Raw genomic sequence first — 14,185 nt, 5'->3', positions numbered from 1 at the left:
ATCCCCCATGATACAAGGTTCAATTTCTCCTTAACTTCCATTGCAGGGATCTAATCTTTCTTAGGCAAAAGTTTATCTCCTTTGGTGAGGTAATGTTATATAGCTAGTCCTTGACTTACAACAATTTGTTCAGAGATTGTTCAAAGTTATGACGGCATTGAAAAAAATGAGATATGATTGGTCCCTGAAGCTACAGGCGTTGCAGTGCCCTGATGGTCATGTAATCAAAATTTGGGTGCTTGGCACTTGCCCACACTTATGACCTCAGGAGCATGTCAACTGCCCCCACCTACTCTCTCCCTGCCCATTTATGCTCTTTTGGTTGCCCAGCCCAGCAGCATTCTTTGGTGGCAGGGTTGGAACTGAAGTAGAGGCTTGGAGCCTTCAGCACTCTCAGACAGCTGCCACTGCCCCCAGGCCTCTACTTCAGCCCCAGTGCTGCTGCTGCCATTGACAAATGCTGCCACAAGCCCTGCATCACAGCCAGCCACACCAGCACAAAGCCCCAATTGGCCCAGCTGCCCTGCAAACCATAGGCCAGGGGTAGGCAACCTTAGCTTTTTTATGACTCGTGGACTTCAACTCCCACAATTCCTGAGCCAGCCATGCTGACTCAGGAATTCTGGGAGTTGAAGTCCACGAGTCATAAAAGAGCCAAGGTTGCGTATCCCTGCCATAGGCCCTGCCAAACCCAGGTGACCTTCACTGTCTTCTTCCTGCTGCTGCTGAAGTGCACCTGGCCTGACTATGTGAGGCAGTTGCTGACTGCTCCAGGGCTTCTTTCACTCATGCTACTGTCCAATGGTGTGCACTATTCTGCAAATAGGATGCTTTTGAAGACTTTTAGAAAGCTTCTGAGGTTTTCTGAAGCATCATGAAAATGAGATAGCTGCCAGTCTCCAGTTTGCCTGTTCTCATACCATTTTTTCCTGGTCTCTTTGAGCTTATGCCATAGCTTGCACTGCAATGTCTCCCTCCCTCCCCCCCACCACAAACACTTCTTGCCTGGGATTCTCTCCACTTCCAGTTTAACAATCCATGCATCTGGAATTACAACAGCAATGGGGAGTGCCAGGACTCCTGTTGCCAAGCGATACAATCCCAGGGCTCCTGTTGCCAAGCAATATGATCCCTTTATAGTCACATCATGTAATGATAGAAATTCTGGTCCCATTTGTGATTGTAAATCGAGGACTATCTGTATTCTATAAAACACAGGGGACAGGGCAAAAATTAACTCTAATGTGGTTTAAATCTAATTATGGTTAAATTAATGAAACAATTACTTTGATCACACCTCATGTATTTAATAATTTTCTCTTCTGTCATATTAAAAATGACAGTTCAGTGGCAACTTGGAAACTGTTAAATTGATAAATTGTGCATCTCAATTCAACTGCAACCTCTTCCCCTTGAAAAAGCAGTTTTCACACATCCCCTTGCTTCCAGGTTGGTTGAGTTCTTTAATTGTCAGGACCAACAGCTTAAGATATTGCACTGCCTGAGGAGAAAGGAGAAAATGTCTCCTTTTATTCTTCAGCAGTGGTGAAGAATACTTCATCAAGTCTGAAGCTGCAGGTCAACTGAGAATGTAGGTCAAACTATATAGCATACAGCCCTCTCCACAGAATCCTTCCCCTACACAGCTGGTAGTCTGACTCCATGCAAAGAGCTGGTCAACCATATTAATTGCTCTCTGGAAACCAAGAGGAATTAGAAAAGTGAGATAGGCTTAGACTTCCAGCACTTTGATTAACTCTGTTACATTATTGCATGTTTCCTGGTTTTAATCCTCAAGCACTGTCTCCTTATAATTATGCTAAATTGATGCACGTAGTCACCCTTCAGAGACTTTTTGGCAAGTGAACCTGCACAGAAGTTTTCTTGATACTGCAGTAAAGGTGATGACTGCTTTTTCTGAGCATGAATAAACTGGATTCAGTTGGGCATTTTTCATGATAATGCTTTTCTCAGCTGCAATTCCAGAGTTGCTGTGATACCAAAACAAAGAACGGTGAAGATTATTCCCTATCCGTTTCAATGTGAAATAAGATCTTGACTGAGAATAGAAAAGCATTAGATCCCATGTGAATTATTGATGGAGTTCCTATTTACCTATTCTGTCCCTAAGTTGCTTATTAGTTGTAATTGTATTATATGCAAGAGACGCCAATATTTTTTAGAAAGGGCTATTATACCTGATGTTATCATCAATCCACATTTATGCCAAACAATATGAAACTCATTAACCTTTGTGTTGTATAATATTAATGTTTCATTTCAAGAAAACTAATTAATGTAAGACAACCTATTTGCTGTGGACAATCCTGGACAAATTAGAGATCCCACTGTGATGAGTTTTAAATCTCAAAAACTATGATGTAATTATTGTAGTGACAAGGATACCAGCTATTTATAATACTTTAAATCTACATAATGAAGAGTCCTATGCTCTTAATGTAAAAACATAATTTGTGAGTGATTGTGTAATGTGCAAAAGTATATGTCTTTGTTATTTTATACACTAACATAAGACCCTTCTCTCTTCCCAAGTTCCTTTTTCCCAAAAATATTAGAGAATTGTAAAGCTGATGTCCATCTCTGCATCTAATACTTGTTTGTTTCTGTTGGCATTTTATAGATTTGTGTTACAGAGGGCTTCTGAAATCCATATTTTTACAAATACTTAGAAATAAGAAAATTGACAGTCTCCCTTAGCGTTTTCAAGTAATTACTTCTGTGCTGGTTTGGAAGACATTCAGAGACACCCTTCAGTGGACTAATAATTGTTTAGAGCTTACAAATACATTCTTTTTAGCAAAAGGAGCCAATTTTCTGTCTCTTTCCAATTTTTTTAATGCTTTAGGAAGGTTGTAAATGCTAACATCAGGATCTGGGATTAGGAGCTTTGAACAAAGCCTTTAGACATTTATTTCATCTGCAGTACTGTTTCATGTTTTGTTTTTATGGCTTATGAATTCTTTTTTCTTAGAATGTTTATATTTTACTATTTGTATTGTGAATGTTCCATTTACACAAAATATAATAATTATCCTGATGATGCAATATTGTTCAGTATAAAGCTCAATATTTGTGTTGCAAAAAGCTTTTCTCCGCCCTGAAAACTGTCCTATTCATGCTGTTATTCAGGCATCTGAATACATCATAATACATCTTCATTGCTGAAGGGCAATGCTTTTGTGACATTTTTTTCTAAGGGAAAGTTTTCCTTGTGCTGCAGATCAGATTCATCCATTTGGGTGCTCATTCAATTCTATTTCTCACTTTGCTAACATTTCCTCATTTAGACATCAGTTTTGAATCCTTTGACTGGGTTTTCAAAAGCTTCCACTTAAAATCCAGAACTTCTTGGCTCTCCTCACTTCCCAGAAATCACTAGCAGCTGTTCCCTGCAAGATCTCACAGATTGGGCCTGTATAGTTGGGAGAAGGTGGTCTTGTAAATTCTCAGGAACAAAGCCGTGCAGACCTTTATAAATTAATCCCAGCATTTTAAATTGCACTCAGAAACTTACCAGTAAGTGAATGCAGGGCCCACAGTTTTGCTATTGTTTGTTCCCAATTTCAGGAGTCAGAATATACAATATATGCAAGCAGTAGCATGCTGGACTAGTTGTAGTTTCTGAATATTCTTCAAAGGCAGTTCCTTATGAAGCACATTGTGATAATACACAATAAGGTGCTCATGAGGTCGTGAATCACTGTAGTTGGGTCCTTTGCACCAGATTGGGTCAGAATTGGTACACTAACCAAAACCAGCCAAAGTCTGGTTATGGCTTCTATCTTTTTAACAGAAGGATATGAGTTCCGAAGGACCCACGGATCATGAACCTGCCTGTTTCAAGGGTGGTACCTGTCAATATAGATAACACTATCATTGGCAGATAATCCCAGTATCTAAACAATAATTCTGTTACTATTAGGGTCCAGCTTTAATCTGTTCTCTTCCATTTAGATCAGGGATTAGGGTTAGGGTACCGGGCCGCGGCGTGCCAGCAACCGGTCTGCACAAACAAGCAAAGCCCCATCCGTGAGATGCAGGCAGGACACAAAATCACGCACTCTCTGGTCCGCGGAAAAACCTCTCTCCACAGAACCAGTCCCTTTTGGGCACCTCTGGTGTAAAAAAACCTATCCCATTCCCTTAGGATTTTCAAGGGGTTTCAGAAAAATACAAACATTTAAGAATCCACAGTTCAATACAATCTAAATGAATCAGATGAGGCCAGGACATTTTTTAAAAAAAATCCAGGAAAAACTATCCAGAAAAGACCAGGATGCCCTTTGGAAGAGCTTCATCTTTTACTTCTTTTGGAAAGTGGCTGAAATTAATCCAATCCAATTGGATTAATCCAATCCAATCCAATTTCTAGTGGAAAGCATTTCCAGAGAGATGACATACTACAGAGAAGCAGGATCTCTGTGCCTTAGTCCATCATATTTCCCCAAGGCAGGGGAATCACCAGCTGGTTTTCCTGGCAAAATCAACCCTTTGGCACCCTATAAAAGAGTACCAACAAAATTAATCTCTCCTCTCTTACCACTGGAACCAGCTGTCGAATCATTGTAAAATAGTGGCCTGCCCCCCATTTCCCAAAGTTGGTTCAGAAGGATATCATACTCAATGGGATTAAAAGCTGCCCAAAAAGGACTATCTAAGAAAGATCATCCACTAGTATAACCAAAGTGGTCTCCACAACAGAAGGGATGAATCCTGACTGACAAAGTTACATACAATTCTGTCTATTTTGGGTAGTAGATAGTAGGTTCGTCATCATCTTCTCATCAATATTCACTAAAAAAGAGAAGATTGGAGTCTGGGCAACAGTTATCCAATATCTCTGGATACAGTGAGGTTCTCTTAAAATGGGGGGCTTACTACTTCCTCCTGCCTATCTACCTTTACAAATGTGATTGTTTATGAGAGGAAGACCCACTCCAAACAAATCTGAAACATTTGTGCATTGTAACAAAGTGGTATAGTCCTAAATTTCTTCAATTGGACTTAAATAGGTAAACACGGGATCCTATCTAGATTATTAGGCAGAATTAGGGATATACACACAAATATTATGTGCAACTTGGAAAATGAAGAAGGTGGGATGGACCACAGTTGCTCTTGCAAAATTAAAAATATTTACTTTTGAGTGGATAGTTGAGTGAATTAGATATGTCTATGTCTATGCATATATACAGTGTTTGAACCTCCAGATAGATGCATCTCAGTACTTTGTTTGGAAGTAAGCTGAGGGTGATATGCAAGACTGAAAGAGGTCTATGTCTAAATCAGAGGTCCCCAACCTTTTGGGCACCAGGGACTAGTTATGTGGAGAGAGGTTTTTCTGTGGACTGGAGGGGGTGTGGTTTTGTGTGCTGCCTGCATCCTGTGAATGGGGTTTTCCTTGTTTGTGTGGACTGATTGCTGGCATGCTGTGGCCCGGTACTGGTCCATGGATCTGGGGTTGGGGAACCCTGCTCTAAATGATCAGAGTTCTGAGATCAGATTATCAAATAAATGCATATTTGTCATGCAACATTCAGAGAAAGGTGATTCAGAACATGTTAATCAAGGAGGACTGGATTAAACTATTTAAGTTCTCCAGAATCAGTATTCTAAAACCTAACTCTTGGAATTAGAACTCATTAAAAAAAATCTGTATGAATTTTGCTTCCTTGATTGTGTGCTGCAGGCTTGACAATAGGAAACATCTGGCAAGGAGGAGCTTGAAACCATGTTGAACAGCATCCTTACCAGTTGGCCTTTTGGCAAATCAGTGCTTTACAACTTCTCATGACCAGCATGATAGCCATTTTGCAAGAGCACCATAATGTGGTCAGAATCCCAAATGTGCCTACATTCAAAGATTTTAAGAATTCTCAGACAACAACTATATTGTTATATGACTGAGATACATGGAGATAGAAAGAAAGCCAATATGGTGTAGTGGTTAAGGCACCAGGCTAGATAGCAAGATATTGTGAATTCAAGTCCCACTTTAGCCATGAAAGACAACTGGGTGATCTTGAGCCAGTTACTCACTCTCAGCCCAACTTACTTCATAGGTTGTGTGGAGAATAGGAGGGGAAAGGTGTGTTAGATATGTTCATCACCCTGATTTATTTTTACAAATAATAAAGGCAGGATATAAATAGATAAAAATAAAATAAAATACCTTGCGATTCCTAATCATTTTTACAAGGCATAATGCTATTGTAAAATTTATGTTGGCATAAAATAGTGGTTGAATGTAGCAGTCTACCTAGAAAAACTAAACTTGAATTAGGAGAAATGGGAAGCAAAGCAGGAGTAAGTAGGAGGGAGTATTGTCTATAGTCCCCCATTCCCCTCATCAAAGAAGTAACTAGAATTTGTGTGATGTTGAATCAGAAAAATTGCCATTGTAGCTCTTGGAGTCTTGATGTATGCTAAAAGAAAAGCAAAACAGCAACTTGTCTCATTGAAAGTTGCTAAAATTACTAGTACAATGTAACTTTTGTTTCTAATTATTAGATAACCTGTTCAAACCAAAAGAACGGTACATTTCAGAAAAGGAGATGCATATGCGATCAAAAAGGTAGGAGCATTCTAAAGGTCATTGAAGTTTTTCCATCATGAACTTGATTCTTTTCCCTTCGTTTTCTTCTTCCCTCATAAGCAATCATGAATCCTCAGGTTTGGTTTGATTTGTTTTATAGCTTGATGCAAATTAAATCCATCCTGCAATCTTTTATTGCATGGCATATTGAATGTAATCATGGGACAGCCCAATAAACGATATTAACTTCTTGGGGTTCAGCTTGTATGTTTATCACATCCATATTACTTTGCCTTTTGTTGGGCAGCTGATGGGGATCAGAATACTCTTGGCTATGTTCTTAGACTGACTGGGAGATCATCTAAGCCAATGGCTGAGAAGATTCCTTTAGGTATTTTCAATCAAAGTGCAAACAGTAGCTAGCATATCCAGAGCAAAAATATGATTTGATAATAGCCAATTTCTAAATACTTTCATGGGCAGTTGAGTGTTTCTGGCAGGTCTACATTTTGTATCTCAAGGTGGGCAGAAAGGAGAAATGTGCACGAGAAATGCTTCTCAGATAAGGCATGCATGAGAATTCTCTTTCACAAAAAATAAGATGAAAAGAACTGGATCCTTTATATACCACTATGTATGTATGTATGTATGTATGTATGTATGTATGTATGTATGTATGTTCTCCCCAAAAGTCATTAAAAAGGCACAATTCAAAGACAGTATTACATTCTGAAAATGTTGACATACTTAGAATAGAATAAATATTACAACATAAACCATAATAGAGGACATTATGGTTTTACATTTTTAGTAGAATAACATAAGTCATTGAAATGATAGAATCTTATATTTTTAAAACATGTAGATCTACTTATTTGCCTTATTGTTTTGAACAGTTTTACCTGCTATGCTGTCTTAACATGCGGCATATTAGATATATTAAAAAAACCAATTAAAGCATATTTGAAATGCATTTTCAGAAGCCAATTAAGACTGCATTCTAGAATGATTAAAGAACTACAGTATATTTGTTGCAGGATTTATAACAATCTTCCTGAAGTGAAGAAGAAACAAGAAGAGAAACAGAAACGGATAATCATACAGAGCAATAGAAAGCGGGTTGAAATATTTAAAAAGGTAAAAAGTTTCCAATCAATTGTTACAATACAAGCCTCCACCCATTATTATACAGCAAAACAGCAAGCTGAATCCTGAACATTCTCATTCTATTTTTTCCCACAGCTGACCTACAGCTTTAGCATAGTAAAGCAGAAATTTCATATCCTACATTCTTCCACTTGAACTTTGATCATCACTGGGGAACATAAATAAGATTATGAAATTATAGTGATATTTTGCCTATGAATATTATTGCCCCTAAGGGGCACGCTCAAATTTAATAATGGGCTCAGAAATTATATGTAACAGAGTTAAGTTAGATCCACTTGTGAGATTTGTAGAGATGGACAGTTAGCCAGCTTTATAAAATTCATTTCTGAGGATGCACTGAACAAAATAAATCTGTGCATCTCTAAAGAAAGCAGTCACATATAGTGAAGAAAAAATGTTCGTAATAAGAATACGTGGTTTATATTGTTGTAGGTATTATCTATTATGCTATAATTATATCATGCATCATTATTTTTACTTTGTACATGTAATTGTTTATATTATGATTCCAAGATGTTCATCTTTGGCCCTTAAAATGTTTAGCATTACAGCTTTTATGTTTGTCTTTATGTTTGTTTTCCTTCAGCAATTATTGGACCAACTTCTTCAAAGAAATACAGAATGAATAAAGAATCCTGGATACAACACATCATTCTGCTTGGAACTCCAATGCCTTTGAAAATTAAAAAGCCATATAAATGTAAAATGACCTTTAATTACAAAGCAACACTATTTGTTTATAGATAAAGAAAATAGTTTTTTTTAAAAAAAAATTAAGTAATTCTGGAAAGTTACTGGATTAGATTCCAGTGAGATTGGATGGTTTTATGCAATTGTTAAGGTAAACACATTATTTATTTTTTGTCTTTTAAACCACAAAGTCAACTTTTAAATTATGACTGCAGAATATTTAAGCTTACCTACAATAAATATTAATATATGCATTCCATTTATACACTGCATCAAGTTTATAACTTTTTTAAAAAGGGGAAAATTAATATAGTTGTTATGGTTAGAAACAAACCTATAATAGCAAGGCTGGCTATTCATTTGAACCTCAAATTTAAATTAATGGCTAATATAACAGGCAAATATTCTAATTTATGAAGAACTATATTTCTGTTTTATATGATGAATGAGATACCAGTTTAAAATAATATTTAATATCCAGCTAATTATTATTTTCAAACATGTTATTTATTAAGCCATGTAATTTTGCCCATCTTTTGTTATATTTATTAGAAGTGATATATTTAAACTTGGTAATTTCGATCAGTCAGCATGAAAGATTATACAATTCAAAACAACTAATGTAAACTCCACAAATGTTTCAAAGAATTTTTTGTATATTCAGTAATAAAGCAAGCTAAACTTTATTCAAATAAATAAAGCAGACCAAATTCTACTAGTTTTATTACTCTCAAAGCTATTATTAAAAAGCAAACTAACACTGATATATTTCTATCAGAGTAATAGGCTTTACCTAGATCTCAGTAAGGAAATGCACATATAGGAGTTTTTTCTTTGTTTCTATGTAACACATACACTGCTTCTTTATATGATGATATATTCTACTTCCCTTCATAGCAGCGATACTAGTTGTTAACAAATCACAAGTACAGGTTTGCCTTTGTTGTTCAGTAATTACAACATTAATGAGCCTTGCAATTTTATTTCAGTAAAAGATCTGACTTGGTAGGCACTTTGGGAAACAGAAAACTGTCCACATTGCTTCTATGACTGCATGTCACTCAGACTGTTCTGAGCAAGAAACACTCCGTATAGAGTAGGACCAATCCATTTCACAACCTCCAGGATCCTAAATCCATTAGCTAAGCTTTAGGGCAATCAGATCTTAAGAGTTTCCCAGAAGGTAGTATCAGCCATCTTAGACATCCTTTATTATTGATATTTGTGATCATCAGGATCAGCAACTATCTGTGGCTATTAAACCGGAAACACTTTTACTTCTTGATCCTGTGTATTTTCTTGCTAACTGGCCATTATTTCTAATACAAGTGACAGGACCTTCATCTGCATTCTCAAAATACTTGTAAGTTAAAATATTCAGATTAAAACCACTTTGAACTATTAAAAAAAAGTGGAATGATATATACTCATATTGTCTGAGTAATCAGAGTCCAGATCCACATTTTCATGGTCAGAATATTAAAGAGATTAGAAGGGGGTAGGATAGGGATGGGCTGCCTTTTACATGTTTTCTTATTTGCCTTACAGTATTTCTCTGTGTCCTAGATACTGAGGAGAAGAAAAATAAAGCAGTTAACCATGTGGTCATTAAATGAATCCATTATCTTGGATTGGCACTGCCTATATTGTTAGACACCTTAAACATTCTTAGGTCCTTGATTAGGACTTGAATAATTAAGTTTCCACAAGTCTTTTTTTGAATAAACCCTCTATCCCAGTGGTGGCGAACCTATGGCATGGGTGCCAGAGGCGGCACTCAGAGCCCTCTCTGTGGGCACGCGCACTGTCGCCCCAGTCCTAGGCCTTCAGCTGGGTTTTATAAAACTTTTTTGGTTTAGGCCTCTGCCACCGTGTGCAAAAAAAAAAAAAAAAGGTTCAATCAGTCAATTTCAACTTCTCGCGCAAAAAAAAAGGTCTTGCAAAGTTGGAATTGATTGAACTTTTTAGTTCCACCCAGTCTGCCATTACCACTGCAGACCACGCCCACCCAATGGGCCACACCCACTCGGCACTCGATGATGCATAAATGGGTTTTGGGTTGCAGTTTGGGCACTCAGTCTCTAAAAGGTTCTCCATCACTGCTCTATCCAAAGCTAAAATACAAAATCCAAAAAGAAGAAAAAAAAGAATAAAGAAAAAAAGAAAAAATGTGTGCAAAACAAAATATCAAACATACACATAAATGTCCCCCTGATTACTAATAAATATATTTTAACAACAATAATTTCCTTCCCTTGCAAAATCCCCATAACCCCCCCAAAAATCGTATCTATACTTGTCAAACTAGCATATAACATCAAAAACTACCACAGATACAAAAATCAACCATCGATCAATGCATTTAACCCACCATCCATTCACTGCAAAACAAAAAGACAAACAAAAAAACAGCCAATAGGTAATCCCAACAATAAAGCCAAGCCTCAAAACCCTCCACTAACAATCTACCATTGTATTCAATCCGCAGAAAGCCCCCCAATGCCCCCCAGTGTTGCCCAACTCACCACAACCATTGTCTCCAATCCATTCAGGATTGAATACCATACTCAACAATAAAAATAACTCAGTCCAGTCTCTCATCTCCACTCCTCCCCAAAATTACAACTGGGATCTTTCCAAGCAACTGTATCCCACTCCCCAAAATCATAAGTCTCCACTGAATACCTCTGCAGCATCTATCATTCAGTAGATTCTCCTGCAAACTCAAACACAACATCCTTAAGAGCTTCAACTTTCCACCAATGTTAGATCACACACACATAATAGGTTATTCAGATTTAGAAATACGCCCCATGGACCTGATTGCTACTTAAAAAAATGGGAAAGGAAAGGAAAGGAAAGGAAAGGAAAGGAAAACTTTGCTAGATTACACAAAGCATGGATGAACAACTCATCCTCCCCCAATCCCAGGTGATTTCTGGCAGCGGGTAAAGGAAAGCTATTGATGTTGATAATAGTAATGATGTTGCTTGGTTGTCTAATGAAACATCTGCAAGAAAACCACTGAGCTAGGAGAGCACCTCAGAAGGACTTCACAGTTCAACGCTGCACTACAGACATTCTCTTCTATTAATATCGCTCAAAGGAACAAGTCAGCCAATTGCCTCAAAGACTCTGACCAACTGGCCCTGGGCACTAACTAAGTAAGCATATTGTTGAAGGAGAGGCAATTTAATGAAAGAGTTAACTTTTTATTGATCTTTTTATTGACCTTCTCATTCCTGACACAGCTGACTGTAGTTTAGTTTCAGACAATTAAAATAGTTCAAACAAATAGTTTAAATAGTTTAATTTTAAACAAAACCTGAATTGTTTGGGATTAAAACAAATTAAGTCTTGCTCCTCACCTCAGTGTGTTTGCTCAACATGCTCTATTCCTCTCTCCTACTGACCCAGTTAACTAACGCCTACAGAATTGGTTCATGCAGACTTGTGGGGTAGTCTCTACATGGATGACACTGTGTTTCTAAACACACACCCTCTGTACAAGCCAGGTACTGGAAAAAGATAAAAGGCATGTGATATTTTGTACACACTGATGCAGAAAGCTGAGTAAGATTGTCTGGCTTAAAAATTAATAGATTGCCAGAGTTGATGTAGAAATGCTGGGCTCAACCTCATCAGCTGAAAGCTGAACTCAAGGAGTTCAGTTGAGCTAAAGAAATGGCCACCAAAGGGTTCAATAGGGTGACTGCAAAATTTATGTTAACAATTTGTGTCTGATCCTTTAAAAAATAATATCTAGTGATTTTGCTTAATGGATTGTTGCTATATTCTCTTTCCTGTGCATAGGTATATTTTTATGCTGCTATAGCCTGACCAATGTCCTGAACCATTTTAAAGAACCATGCCATATTTATTCTACCGACATCAGAAAGGGCATAGTGTTTTTGGAAGAAAGTTTTGAATTTGTTCAGAACTGCTTTTTTGGTATTTAAAATGTATTTTTTTCTTTTGTATTCTCTTTTCTTTTGTATTCATAGATATATGCACACTAATTTTCCAAGGCTGAAGATAAAATATATAGTAATTTTCAAAATAAGCATTAAATACAGTTGTTAGCAAATAGTAAATAGGATGCCTGACACGAATCATTGGCAGGAAACAATGGTAAGATATGAATGTAGGTTATGAAGTAAGAAAAACAGCTACTGTGTCTATTTTTAAAATATATAATTAATATTTAACTCAACTCTTATTCTATTGCTTCATATTATAATCAAGGAGAGAAGCAACCTAGAACTAAGGAGAAACTTCCTGACAGTTAGAACAATTAACCAGTGGAACAACCTGCCTCCAGAAGCGGTGAATGCTCCAACACTGGAAGTTTTTAAGAAGAGACTGGACAGCCATTTGTCTGAAATGGTATAGGGTTTCCTGCCTGAGCAGGGGGTTGGACTAGATAACCTCCAAGGTCCCTTCCAACTTTATTATTATTATGGATCATCGCACAGTCAGCCAGATGTTCAGACTGGATTTGGCATTTTGTCTACCTATCGAGTCCTTACCTGGAATAGGCAGATGTGGATGTTTCATGGTATTACAGGTATCGTCGCAGGATGAAAGCAGTTCCTAGTAAGGCCACCTTTTGCAATTGACTAATAGCGAATTTGTCAATGCCAATGGTGTTCAAGTGGTGCTCCAATTGTTTTGGGATTTGCACCCAAGGAGCCTATTACTATTGGTACTACCCTTGCTTGCTTTTGCCACAGTCTTTCTATTTCTATTTGTAGGTCTTTGTATTTTGTTATCTTCTCCAGTTCTTTCTCGTCTATTCTGCTGTCTCCAGGCACTGCCACGTCCACTATCCAGACTTTTTTGTCTTTCTTATCGACAATTGTTAAGTCTGGGGTGTTATGTTGCAGGTGCTTGTCTGTTTGAATTCTGAAGTCCCAGAGCAGTTTAATTTTATCATTTTCTATGACTTTCTCTATTTTATGATCCCACCAGTTTTTGCTTATAGGCAAATGATATTTTTTGCAGATCTTCCAATGCACCATTGTTGCTACTTTGTCATGTCGCTGCTTTTAGTCAGTCTGTGTAATTTTCTTGTAACAGCTTACCAGGTGGTCCACTGTTTCTTCAGCTTCTTTGCATAGGCGGCACTTACTGTCTGTTGCTGTCTTCTCAATTTTGACTTTATATGCATTTGTCCTTAAGGCTTGGTCTTGTGCAGCCAGAATTAGTCCCTCGGTCTCTTTCTTCAATTTTCCATTATTATTGTTGTTGTTGTTGTTGTTATTATTATTATTATTATTGATGGATCATCGCACAGTCAGCCAGATGTTCAGACTGGATTTGGCGTTTTGTCTACCTATCGAGTCCTTACCCAGGACCTGGGATAGGCAGATGTGGATGTTTGATGGTATTACAGATATCCTCGCAGGATAGAAGCAGTTCCTAGTAAGGCTGCCTTTTGCAATTGACTAATGGCGAATTTGTCAATGCCAGTGGTGTTCAAGTGGTGGTCCAGTTGTTTTGGGATTGTACCCAAGGCGATTATTATTATTATCGATCATCGCACAGTCAGCCAGATGTTCAGACTGGATTTGGCATTTTGTCTACCTATCGAGTCCTTACCCAGGACCTGGGATAGGCAGATGTTTGATGGATACAGTTTGGAAGCAGTTCCTATAAGGGTGCAATTACAGAATTTGTCAATCGTCAAGTGGTGCAGGATGGACTATTGGTACACCCTTGCTTGCTTTTTCTTTCTATTTCTATTTGTAGGTCTTTGGTTATCTTCTC

The 14,185-nt window shown here is 37.5% G+C and overlaps 1 protein-coding gene across 1 annotated transcript in view; it reads left to right on the top strand.

Moving 5' to 3' along the window:
- The window catches only part of CUNH10orf90 (chromosome unknown C10orf90 homolog), a 180,826-nt gene extending 171,716 nt beyond the window's left edge, over positions 1 to 9,110 (top strand). Inside the window, exons 8-10 of the mRNA XM_039351850.1 lie at positions 6,532 to 6,595; positions 7,594 to 7,693; positions 8,313 to 9,110. Of these exons, the coding sequence (XP_039207784.1) occupies positions 6,532 to 6,595; positions 7,594 to 7,693; positions 8,313 to 8,351 (203 nt within the window). The 3' untranslated portion in view covers positions 8,352 to 9,110. The remainder of the gene's footprint in view (positions 1 to 6,531; positions 6,596 to 7,593; positions 7,694 to 8,312) is intronic.
- Positions 9,111 to 14,185: the final 5,075 nt, after the last annotated feature.

Source organism: Crotalus tigris, unplaced genomic scaffold (genome assembly GCF_016545835.1).
Source record: "Crotalus tigris isolate CLP2741 ecotype Arizona unplaced genomic scaffold, ASM1654583v1 scf7180000017536.10889498, whole genome shotgun sequence".
Lineage (NCBI taxonomy): Eukaryota > Metazoa > Chordata > Lepidosauria > Squamata > Viperidae > Crotalus > Crotalus tigris.
The sequence above is the reverse complement of the archived record's forward strand: the minus strand, read 5'-3'. Positions and strand labels throughout refer to the sequence as shown.